Source organism: Papaver somniferum, chromosome 5 (assembly GCF_003573695.1).
Source record: "Papaver somniferum cultivar HN1 chromosome 5, ASM357369v1, whole genome shotgun sequence".
Lineage (NCBI taxonomy): Eukaryota > Viridiplantae > Streptophyta > Magnoliopsida > Ranunculales > Papaveraceae > Papaver > Papaver somniferum.
Window position 1 is genome coordinate 75,409,566 of NC_039362.1, and position 12,509 is coordinate 75,422,074.

General features: G+C 35.5%; 1 protein-coding gene and 1 pseudogene across 1 annotated transcript; both read left to right on the forward strand.

Annotated features, from left to right (window-relative positions):
* Positions 1–423: 423 nt before the first annotated feature.
* LOC113281945 lies at positions 424–2,389 on the forward strand (annotated as a pseudogene).
* Positions 2,390–5,941: 3,552 nt separating this feature from the next.
* On the forward strand, positions 5,942–10,299 carry LOC113281946 (ribosomal RNA small subunit methyltransferase nep-1-like). The gene is made up of 7 exons (XM_026530861.1): positions 5,942–6,313; positions 6,418–6,510; positions 8,153–8,297; positions 8,429–8,539; positions 8,612–8,694; positions 8,819–8,876; positions 9,984–10,299. Exons 1-7 carry the CDS (start codon positions 6,023–6,025, stop codon positions 10,061–10,063), a joined length of 861 nt encoding a protein of 286 aa, XP_026386646.1. The 5' UTR covers positions 5,942–6,022; the 3' UTR covers positions 10,064–10,299.
* Positions 10,300–12,509: the final 2,210 nt, after the last annotated feature.

The window sequence follows — 12,509 nt, forward strand, 5'->3', positions numbered from 1 at the left end:
AAGACTCTACGTCTAATATAAAAAAAAAAAAAACAGTACTACTTCAACTTACGTAACCTACCAAGACACACGCACATTAAAGAGTTTGTGATGTTGTGCTGCAACTATGTTCATCCCGAGTCCCGACGGGAATTCCTTCTTCAGAAAACAGTCCATCTGCATTAGCTGACCTGCTAGTGAGCACGAAGTTGTCTACGTCTGCCATATTGTGTTACACATGGGGGAAGTTTAGGAATCAAGACCAGAATTCTTGCAGCCACAAGATTTGATCTTTCCAAAAATTTCTAGAAATGGTCCTCGCGTAAGGTAACTCTAGGATGTGTGATTGGGTCACGCAATTTCTTTTTTTGTTTGTTTGTTTGATATTTTCGTATTCCATCCAACAAATTTCTTTATATAAGAAGTGGTGTAGCCTGTGATCAAAGAAAAGACACCAATCTGCTTCTTTCTAGTTCAAATGTCGACTACTACAGTAAGATCTCATCACTACTTTTACTACCATTTCATGATTCTAATACTAGCTTTTCTGTTATCTTTAACGGTGTTGTTGCTCAAACAACAAAGAAAAAGTCCGAAATGGAGTTTGCCACCAGGACCCAGAAGAATTCCTATAATTGGAAACTTGCACCAGATTGGCAGTGACTTACTGCACATATCACTTGAGAAGCTTTCTCAGCAATATGGTCCTCTAATGTATCTTAAACTAGGCTCAATTCCAACTTTGGTTGTTTCTTCGGCCAATATGGCGAAAGAGATAATGAAAACACATGATCTTGTGTTTTCAGGTAGACCCACATTATATGCTGCAAAGAAAATCTTTTATGATTGTTATGATATTGCTTTTGCTACTTACGGCGAGTATTGGAGAGAAGCCAGAAAGATAGCAATCCTGGAGCTTTTAAGTTCCAAGAGGGTTCTATCATATCGAGCTGTGAGAGAAGAAGAAGTTGCCTTAGTGATTGAATTAATTCGTAAATCTTCTTCATCTTCTGTTCCTATTAATCTAAGTGAGATTCTGCTTTGTCTTATGAACGACATAGTATGCCGAGTTGCTTTGGGTGTGAAGTATGTTTCTGTAAAAGGTGAAGGTGAAGATACTCGCAAAAGCGATCGAGTTTTGCTTGATGCTTCAAGAAACACAAAACCTGATTGCTGGATTCAGGATTGCAGACTTCTTCCCATGGATGAGTTGGATTCACAAGTTTGATGGATTAGACACCAGACTAGAGAAGAATTATAGGCAATTCGACGAATTCTTCGACAAAGTAATTGAGGAACATATCAACACCAGTGAATCACGGAAACCTGACGAGGAGGACTTTGTTGATGTTCTGCTAAGAGTTCAGAAAGATCCAAGTCAGAGCACCAGACTCTCTACGCACCAAATAAAAGGAATTATCATGGTTTGTCTTAGTATCTCTCATTTTATTTTTTCTTTAGTAATATTTTGCAAATGCTTCCTGTAGTTACTTTTCAATAAGCGCATAACCTATGGCTTGCCTTGATGCTAGTCAACCTGTTTCTAAACATTTTTGGTTTGCATTGATCTTACAGGATATCTTTGTCGCTGGGACTGATACATCTGTTGCAACACTGGTTTGGACCATGACCGAATTAATAAAAAATCCAATAGTAATGAAGAGAGCACAAGAAGAGCTTAGAGAAAATATCGGAGCTAAAGAGTTGGTACAGGAAAGTGATCTTAATAAACTGAGTTACCTGAAATTACTAATAAAGGAAGTAATGAGACTTCATCCTCCTGCACCATTACTCCTCCCAAGGGAAGCTAGAGAGAACTGCACAGTCCAAGGTTACAACATTCTTGCCAACACAAGGATTGTCATCAATGCAAAAGCAATTTCTATGGACCCAAAGTATTGGGAAAACCCGGACAAGTTTCAGCCGGAGAGATTCTTTGATAATGATATTGATTATAAGGGTCAAGACTTCGAATTGATACCATTTGGGAGTGGAAGAAGAAGCTGTCCCGGTATTCATTTTTCTGCGGTTCTTGTTGAACTTGTGTTGGCAAATTTACTGCATTGTTTCAACTGGGAATTGCCTTCGGATGGAAATAGAGGAAGTTGATATGAAAGAAGCTCCTGGAATCACAACACATAAGAAGATTCCTCTCTGGCTTGTAGCTAGTAACCACAAATGATGTTTGCAATATGAATATAAAAAAACTCAATAGTCTGAAGTGAAAATGGATTCTGTAAGCGAGGGCAAACGAGAAGAAAATAGTGTCAGTCATGTAACTAATAAAAATCAAAACAATTTGAATGCGTCTGCCAGGAGTCGAACACTTGCGTCATTGAGTTGTGCTTGTGTAATTATGTAATCTCCCCCCTCTTTAATGCAAGCAAGCTAAATCAAAAATCCTTACCCATTTTTGGTTCACCTATCGGATTTTGGTTCACCAAACGGAATAGGGACCAAAATGCTTAACGGAATACGGACCGTTTGGTTAACAAATCTCAATATGGACTGAAATGTCTAACAGAATAGGGACTTAAAAATAATAATATGTGAAATCGTTTATTTACAAAAATGCCATTTTTATAAAAATGATGATAAATATTTTAAAAGTTCGTATCTTCCATATGGTACGTCGGATTTTTGTGAATTTTATATATTTGGAAAGCTTTTTGAATCACCTACGCAACGAGTATAAATAACTATATCAAATTCTTAATTTTTAATATATTTGTAGTTCTCCAAAAAAATAGCTATAATTTAAAGGTAAATTGAGAGAGCCTATATACTTTTTACATGTTGCTTATATGATGCTCAAATACTTCATTGATATACTATAAAATTACTTATAGATTTAAGTTTCGGATACGAAAGATTGCCATTGTTTCATTAAAAGTGATATTTTTATTTCTTTACCATTAGATGAAAACCTGATTTAGATTTAAGCTAATATCTTTCAACCGTTAGATCGAAAACTAGCTTGTTACGCACAAATGAAATGCACGTTTCTAGGCTTGTTTAACCGTACCCAAACTTGTACATCTGTTGGTTCAACAATAATCAACCAAATGGTTAGCCATATGATCCCTTTCATATCAACCATATTCTTCTTCACCATAACTAGTTCAAGTGACTCAAATGAACTAGTTAGAGAGTTGTTCAATTGCAAGGAAATCTTATGTAACCATACAAGACAAAATCGAAGCAAAAACGATTTGATTCACTCGAATCGGTTCATGAACTATATAGCCACGTTTTGCATTTGCATTCCTTAGTTTATATAAGAATAAGTTCACAAACATCGTTTTTAGATATAACCTACTCAAGTTCGCGGACTGGGTTCGCGGACTTAAGTTCCCGGACGGAGTTCACAAATTCGAGCAGAAATTCCCGGGACAAGAACTTCCGCCAGTTCGCGGAATGAGTTCGCGGACTTGGCTCACGCCACCATGCCGGTTCTCTTGATCAACAAAGTTCGCAAAATTCGGTTCAAGGAATAAGGACTTATACATATATGTGTTTCCACAACAATTCTTATATCCTCCAATGGTTACATAATATAAACTCTCATTTCAATCATTGGAACATTCTTAGAGGACGTTGATATTCTATAGTTGTTATTCACAAACTATTTTTCGTCAAAGTAAGCAATTTCCAAAGTGATTGAAACTTGTCATGACTTTCGTCACTAGGTAAAGATGAACTTGGTTAAAGCGAAAGCTTACCAACATCTATTTCGAGAAATAGATAGGCGAGATAAACTCGGCTCAAAATAGCAGATGTGTATAATCTAAGTCTATATAGCAAAACGACTTTTGTCTCAAGATAGGAGATAAATTGACTTTTGAGTGATAGATAAGTTCAAGTCTCCACATACCTTTTAGTCGATGAAGATCCACCGGTTCCTTGAGTAGTCCTTCGTCTTGTATGATGATTGCCATGGATTTCTTGAGCTCAACTACACTTTCTATCCTAGTCCGAGACCTTAGCTATAGTAGACTAGAAATCAAGACTTATAGTTTTGATCACTAACATTGACAAACATGCTTGAGATAGCAACGCATGCGAGTTCGACCGAGCAATGCTCCAACACAACTGCATTCCGTTTAAGTCTGATAGTAGGATAGTGTCTATAGTGAGTTAATACAGTTTAAACCTAATATTGTTAAGGACCTATAATTATATGAACATCTAATGCTTAGATCATATTTGGCAATGTTTAACAAGGCTAGATTGACTCGTAATTTCTTTTTTTCACTAAATTTACTAGAAGCCATACGACACAGTCTCAAATAGATAGAATGGTAAAGCTTGTGAGTAAATAGAATGGTTCAGTCTTCACATACCTTTTTTATGAAGTTCTCCAAATGCCTTCGTCGATCTTCAGTCGTCCACGGTGATGTTTGACACTCAACCACCAAATTTTATGCCTGTTTGAGGCTTAAGTTAGTACACTAGAAATCAAGATATAGTTTTGTTCATCTAACATTGACAACAAATTTGAGATAACAAAAGTTGTGGGTTCAACCGAGCAGTGTTCTAACAGTTTGTAAACCTTTTTTAACTTTTGAGTATGTTTCCTGCTATACTTCATAGCCTTTATTAGGCTTGTGAAGATCCCATGTTGTCGTTTGCTTACCTCTTTGAACTTGTTTTGAAAGTCGAAAGACAATTTTTTTAATCCGCAAGACTAGTTTCAGTTCAAAGTGTTGGCTTAGTTTTGTTGGTGGTATCCTCTCTTATTAATTTCATCCCATTGCCTTATTTACTTTTATTTGTGGTGCAAAGTTCAGTGTGATTTTAATTTTCGGAATTATTTGCGATGATTCATTTGATTACTTATTCTAGTTTTATTTGTCACAGTTCTGGTCCTTTTTTGTAGTTTGTTTTCGGTTATTGATTGAGTCCTTTTGGAGGCCTTTCATAATCCGGTTATAACCTTCTTAGTCTTTGGGAAAAATAACATCATGTTTTCATGCCTCAACATATTTTCACTTCTGCACCATTAATCATTTTACTTAGCTAAAGGATTTCAGTTCCCACATTCAACTAGATTGATAATACTTATCTTCATCTTCACAATTAAACTCATATAAACTTTAGTGCATTATTAGTGAAACTAGTGGCAAGCCATACTCTCACTTTGATCCTCTTTTAGATTTTTCAGTTCATCGTAAGTATTGACGAAGGTGACATATCTATCATTGCAAACAACATAATCATCACCTCCACATGTTGAAATCTTTGATTGTCGAAATCTTAGGATTGTATCACAACTTCACCTTCACTCTATCTATCAGCATAAAGCATAAAACCTAATTGGTATGTGAATCGACCAGTAAACTCGAAAAGTTTTTTTCTCAATTTAGTGTTTTTTTACTTTTCAAGCAAAGTTATCCTCTTTCAATCACCTTAGTTTAAATTAGTTTAGTTTGTAGCCCATGTTGTATATATATTCATTTTTAGTAATTGCAGTAACTTCAGTGCTAGTAGTGATTATCAACCACACTCAAATATAAAAACTCAGTTTGAATTTATGGATAGAGCCGTTACGCAAGAAGATACACGAAAATCATTTGAGAAGTACTCCGCAACATCTGGAGCCAAATGCCTAACTAGTATTGCGGATCAATTTCAATGAACCACATCATCAATAACTAAGTTCTTATGGATACTGCCATGTCCATCAAAAGTACAACTTCTTTTGTGGAAAGTTTCGCCGAAGCCCCGCGGAGAGCCTTGGAAACCTCATCCCGATCCACCTCGCCAATTTCAACCACTACCCGGCTGCAATTCGAATCCGGATAATACTACTCGCATTTCGCTCCGATGTCATGTTACTGTAATTTATAAGCCCTACTATCGGGTGCCTGTTGAGTATTCGGGCTGCCCATTGAAAAACATAGCCCATGGCCCCCTTACTTAACAAACGCTATCGGGAATTCCCCACCTCCATTTCAGTTTTTTGCCCTAATATTTTTGCTTCCTTCCTCCATTTAGTGCTCAGGAAACCGCTGCTTCTTCGGTCGGCAAAGAGAGAAACAAGATGGTAAGACCTTACGCAGTGAAAGGTGGAGTTAAGAGGAAGAAGAGGGAAGAAGTATACGATGATGAAGATATTGAAGCAACAATCTCAACTTTAGAAAATAATACTTACAAGGAAGAAGAAAAAGAAAAAGAAGCAGAAAAAGAAGAAGAAATAGATAGAGATGAAACAGGAACGGAGAGTGAACTTGCTGGTATTCCAATTGCACCTTCTTCTTCTGTTAAAAAATCAAAGTCTGGGATTGTTTTCGTTCTTGAAAGAGCTTCTTTGGAAGTTGGCAAAGTTGGAAAGGTAATAATTTGGGGTTTAACGGGGTTTATTTACTTATTGAGTTTTAGGGTTCAGTGTCTATTTTTGTTTATCTGGATAAACTGAGTATAATTTTTTGTTCGCAGACCTACCAGCTCTTAAATTCTGATGAACACTCTAATTTTCTGAAGAAGCATGGTAAAAATCCAGCTGATTACAGGCCTGACATCGCCCATCAGGTCAGTGAATATCTCCATTTTGCGGTTTCTGATGATTTAAATTTTTTCTGCCGTGTTATTATTTATTTAATTTTTTTGTAAAAGGAGATTTATAGTGAATCAATCAGAGCATACATTAGTCTTACATCTGTTTGATAGATTCTGTACATGTGAGACATTTACTCTATTTAATTTTACGTTTACCTTATCAGCGTATCTATTTAAGTGTCTATGTATAAACATAATAGTGAAGGAATGGAAAAAATCCTTCAAATCCTCATAATAGCTTAAGCACTCCATGAACAACAGTTAGAGACTTGTCCTCACACATGTTGAACTACATCCTTGCTATCACATAAATTAACTTGTCCTTCCTTCTTGTGTTTATCCCACTGAGTAACCAGTTGAAGAGCCATTGCTCCGGTTACATCTGCACCTGTGGCAATTCCTGAATCAAAAAGAACATTATCAATAATCCCATTTTTCCAGTGAATGATGCCAGTACCATATTCGCCTGAACCTTAACAAAGAAGGCATCAATCTGAAAGCAATTAGTCTTAGAATGAGTAAGCTCAATACAAGCTAGACTGGTTTTTCTAACCCTATTATGCTGCTGTCCATTTCTAGAAAGGAACTCCTCAAATCTTCCTCCCACTAAGGTTCTTCTTGAGTCTCCTAATTAGACTAACAGGATTTGGTCTAAAGAATCAAATATCACCCTGTTTCTATACTTCCAAATCAACCAATTTTAAGATAAAAGCAATTCTGACCGCAGTTTAATAAATTTCCTTGATGAACTGGCATTGGAACACCAATTCCAAGCCAAACTGTCCTAGTCTTACGACAATTTGTGAACAAATGGCTACAAGTCTCTTGTTCACCAGAATGCAGAACACGCATACACATCTGTCTTGGAATAAGTAGCAATTTTAGCTCTGGTGGGGAGAACATCAGTAAACAAATTCCAGTTAAACGTGGCAATTCTATTTTTGAATCTACTTTCCATAACCTTTTCCAGAAAATTCCATCTTGTCTGTTATTATCACCAGAAATCAGGGAATAAGCAGACTTAGTTGTCAAGGGGCCTTGATTCGTACCTGTCCACTTTAGCATGTCACTACTAGCATTAGAAATGTAAACAGAGTTAATTCGACGAACAATGTTATCATCAAATAAGGAGAGTTACTTTCGATTATCCCATTTCCTTTCACTAGTCATGAGATCCTGAAAATACATTGCAGGGTCCTGCACAATTACAGACAATAGGATTATTACCTGGACCTAATTGCCAAATGCTAAAATCTTCTATTACATGAATCCTTTTAACTATACTTTTCCTACGATGGATTATGAACTTATCTTTATGTGATTGATGACTGGTCAGAAAGTATTCTCCTTTCAAGAATTTAGCTCACAACTGATTAGGGTTTTCAATAAGTCTCCAAGCCAATTTGGCTAGTAAAAGACTTGATAAACATACAGGGTTTTAGAATACCTTTGATTGGATGGTGACATGGTAGGCATAGTTAATAGTTTATACCATTGCTGCTAGACACAAAAATCCTTAGTCAAATCAGTGTATAGCTATATCGACCCAAGGTTTGTATGTAGATGACATGTTATTCTCTGTTTAATACTAAAATCCTCATTTGGCGATCTGCAGGCACTACTTGCAATATTAGATAGTCCACTTAACAAGGCTGGGAGGTTACAAGCTGTTTATGTGAAAACGGAGAAAGGAGTGCTTTTTGAAGTCAAACCTCATTGTCGTATGCCAAGAACTTTCAAGAGGTTTTGTGGTATCATGTGTAAGTAGACAGGTTTTATGGATTTATATAGATGCTTCTGTTATTGTTATTGTTATTATTACGTATTTTTTTCCTTTCTATGATTGTTCAAGCTGAGTTTTCTAATGTGCTTGTGTTAATGACCACTGCAGTGCAGCTACTACAAAAATTGAATATAACTGCCACTGGAAAGCGGGAAAAGCTTTTGCGTGTGATTGCGAATCCAGTAACTCGGCATTTACCGTTTAACTCTCGTAAAATCGGTGAGTTCATTAGATGTGGTGCTTGCCATTTTTATGGGTTATTGGATTTTTACATTTTTTTTTCGGTTTCAGGTCTCTCGCATAGCTCATCAAAGTTGGTTCAATTAAGGGATTACGTTAATGCTGCTAGTGATGATATGAACCTTGTGTTCGTGGTATGTACCAGCCTATTTTGTATTGGGTGTCACCTTTTTGAGGGCAATCTTTTAACGCAGATTTAGTTATTTTAGTTTTTGAATCTGATTCCAGTATCCCGTCTTGTAATGTGTATATATCCAGGTCGGGGCAATGTCTCATGGGAAAATCAATAATGACTATACCGATGATTTTATATCAGGCAAGTATAATATCTTGAACTGTGGATGTTATGTACCACTTTAGCTTATAATTTAAAAACAGTGGGAGAGAAGGCTGAATGGCTTTCTCAGGAAGAGTATTTCAAATCTTGTTAATATCATGATATAGTCAGATTGGGTATTCTGCTTCTCGTTATCTTGTCTCGTTTCATATTGTTCATTCATCTGTTCTCATTCCTCACTCGGAGATTTTATAATGCTCACTTGATTTATTAACTGATGTCAATTAAGATGTCTTAGTTGTCATATTTAATTACACAAGTACACGTGCTACACCAATGAACTGTTCTCTAAGTTTGCAGCTAAGCAGCTTTTAGTAGTTTCACAGCATTTTCTTCTAGCTTGAGTGTTTCATTGAGGTACTAAATCTTAGCATACATTTGTATTACGGATTGCCTTTTATGTTGTTGCATCTACTGCCTTTCTCTTGTTTCAGGAATATTATTAGATCCTTTGTATATTTAATTTTTTTTTTGTGGTTGTAATTTTGCGCTTGAAACAATTTTTATGTTACTATAGATTGGACCTAGCCTATAAAAGTTTTGCGCTTGCAACAATTTCACTCCCAGTTTAGTATACAGAACTGCTTGCCTGCTTTCCATTGAGTTTTATTTATCTGTTTGCTTTGTGCATGTGATGATTCAATAGTACTTTCTATGACGAGCCTTTTTTTTTGCATCCATTTGGTAAAACTAGGATGTACTGATTTTGATCCAGTTAGGTATTGAATTGGTTGGGATAGAGATATGTTTGACATCACTATCTTGTGGGTTCTTACCTACTTTATTAAGTGAACAATCCCTTTATGGTAAAATATTTTTCTTTATTTTTGAGGCCAAGATGATGGAGATATTACCTTCTCATACTGCAAGCTAGGAAACTTTGTACAAACTATATCACGTTGATAATTACTCTTTGTATGACCACTTGAATTAGTATTCTGCAGTATCTATTCTCATTATGTGAAAACTGTTGTAGTTGTATCAACTAGCACACGATATTAGTCTGCCTTGCCTTTTAAGCTTGTTTTGTATATTATGCTTCCTGATTATTAATCTTTATTTTGTTTTTTACTCTGGGTTTTACAGTTTCCGGATATCCTTTGAGTGCTGCGTGTTGCATTGGTCGGATCTGCAACGCCTTGGAGCTGAAGTGGAAGATTTTGTAAACGTGCTCCAGAGCCAGGGGGCTATATTTTTTGATCATGTAGTAGTTCTAGGTAAGAGTGATGTAGATCCTGATAGACAAGATGTTACCAATTTTCATCAGCAAAGGCTATAAGCTCTCTATTTCTATGAGCATGCTGTGAACTAATGGGGAGCTCGTGTAATATCTGGTAGGGGTGAAAATTATACCACTTTTAAGTAATTTGTTCTATTAACAGGAAAATTTTGATATTTGCTAGGTCTAGTCTATCCATAATGTATCTGGTGCCTTAACCAAACCCTTGTTACGATGTGAAAAGCCCAGCCCTCATTTGTCAATGTTGCTGCAGTTGCACCTTCTAGTTTTGTATGGCGCAGATCTCTTGTATCCTTTACAAGATGGTTCAGAAAAGGGCCGACCTTTCGTCAAAAAACAGGTGTACTGTCTAACTTTACCAGCCTGGTAAACATTAAACAATTCATAGCTGAAACAGGTTCATCCATATAAGATTGACGACTTTTCATTACTCACCAACTAATACTGTATTTTTAAACAAAACACATGTTCACCACCACTAGTTCTTTTTCAGTTGATATCAAGTTCTTGTAGCACGAGTAGATTGGGACATCTACGACATTTTCGGATTTTCTTTGCGAAGTGTCCATTCACTATTACTTTATTAGTATATGTCCGAGCAAGGGAAACGAGCCTATATAAATTTAAGGCATTTGACCCCTAAATGAATCTGAATACACGGATATGAATCATATGATTATTTAGTATAAAATTTTCCACCCTCTTACAAAAAAAGTCAAAGAAAACATAATAAGTTTTTGTATATCATCTCAGAATTGAGGAGTTTTCTAAAATCTCCTCATCATTGTTATCGTACTATCCTCTTATTCTAGATCTCATTACTGAGTTGTGCGCTCATTTAGCTAACAAAAATGGAAGAACATCGCGATGCATTGGTGAATGAGAATAATGCTATGTTTTCATCATCACTTGCGACTCCGCTTGTAATCGAAGTTGACGGTGATTACTGGAGCCATGAGGAGCATATAATTCCGATTAACACGAAGCAGAAAGATGACGAGTCGGTACTGGACAATAACTATAAGGAAACTGTAGGAACTTCAACCTTCTTTAAGACTTGTTTCAATGGCATTAATGCTTTATCTGGTGAGTTTCACTTTTTCTTTAATTTTCTTTTATGTGATTTGATTTGCATAGCTAGATTCGGTTTGTTTTGATTGCCAGAAACTGAAAAAGTAAGTATCAAATGCTCAATGAATCATATAAGATGGAGCAGTAAATGATTATGTTGGAATATATGGCAAGTTAGGATACTGGAGTCAAGTATGTGCACATAAGAAGACCAAGTGGGTAACAAAAGAAGACCAAGTCGGTAACAAATCTAGCATGTAAATCTCTAGATAAGCTTCACCTAGTCAACACAATAAGTTTGTTCTAGGTTTACTCATTCTTGTTTATCCTATTACTCATATAAATAGGAATTACGATGTAAATGTAAGGTATCTCAGAAAAATCATATGAAGATCAATAATATTTCACCCTACGGGGTTTGTCAGTGGACGTAGGCCATTAATGTCGAACCACTTTAATACTTGTCTCCTCCATTTGATTTTGGTATGTAGGTTAATTTCTTTATGATTAATTTATGTTTATCATTGATTTAATCTTAATAATGTTTTTGTAATCAATGATATTCATCTTAGATTTGATCTGCATATCAAAATCTAAGATGGTATCAGAGCAGAAATGCTCTCGATCCAATCTCTTCCGCTTCCTTATTCTTTGATGGAGTTTTTCAATGTTTTTTGCTTACGTTCTGTCACTTTGTGTGGATTTCCTAACACTACAAAGTTTTTTTTTTTTTTTTTTTTTTTTTTTGATTTTAGTCGATCATCCAAAACTAAAATCATTCTTTCATATGAACAGACGTATAGTTTGCTTCACCACTTAACTGGTTTCTGGCAACTCTGTCTTCATTATCAATTATATTTCTTGTTGTTTTTCACTGCGTGATACTCTCGCATGATACCACTATTCATGATTTTCTTCATGAAAGTCAATGGTGTTATTTCCTTTTGAAAGTTCCGGAAATAATTAACATTTTCAATTCCAAAAAATAGGAATTTCTGAATATCAATATTCTTGCCATTGTTCACCGCAAGATCCCTATTATTTGTCCTTGGGTTGCACTTTGTGCAACTAAACAATAATCATCCATTTTTCAAAATCAATGAAGTTATTTTTTGTTTCCTTATAAAATAACTTTCATTTTCTTTAGATTTAAAGATCTAAAATCTTCGCATATCTTTCTATTCCAGGAAATCAATTCTGTTTCCATTTTTGTTCAAAATATATTTCAAGAGTATATCTAATATATTCTTTCTCCGAAATATGTTACTTTATTTATGAGAAAGTATATCAACATAGTATAT

What these genes read in the sequence shown, in the direction of transcription:
- LOC113281946 (XM_026530861.1), top strand. Translation starts at nt 6,023, where the DNA reads ATGGTAAGACCTTACGCAGTGAAAGGTGGAGTTAAGAGGAAGAAGAGG. An exon ending in AAGTTGGCAAAGTTGGAAAG is followed by an intron (nt 6,314 to 6,417) that starts GTAATAATTTGG and finishes TTTTGTTCGCAG; the next exon opens with ACCTACCAGCTCTTAAATTC. An exon ending in GAGGTTTTGTGGTATCATGT is followed by an intron (nt 8,298 to 8,428) that starts GTAAGTAGACAG and finishes TGACCACTGCAG; the next exon opens with TGCAGCTACTACAAAAATTG.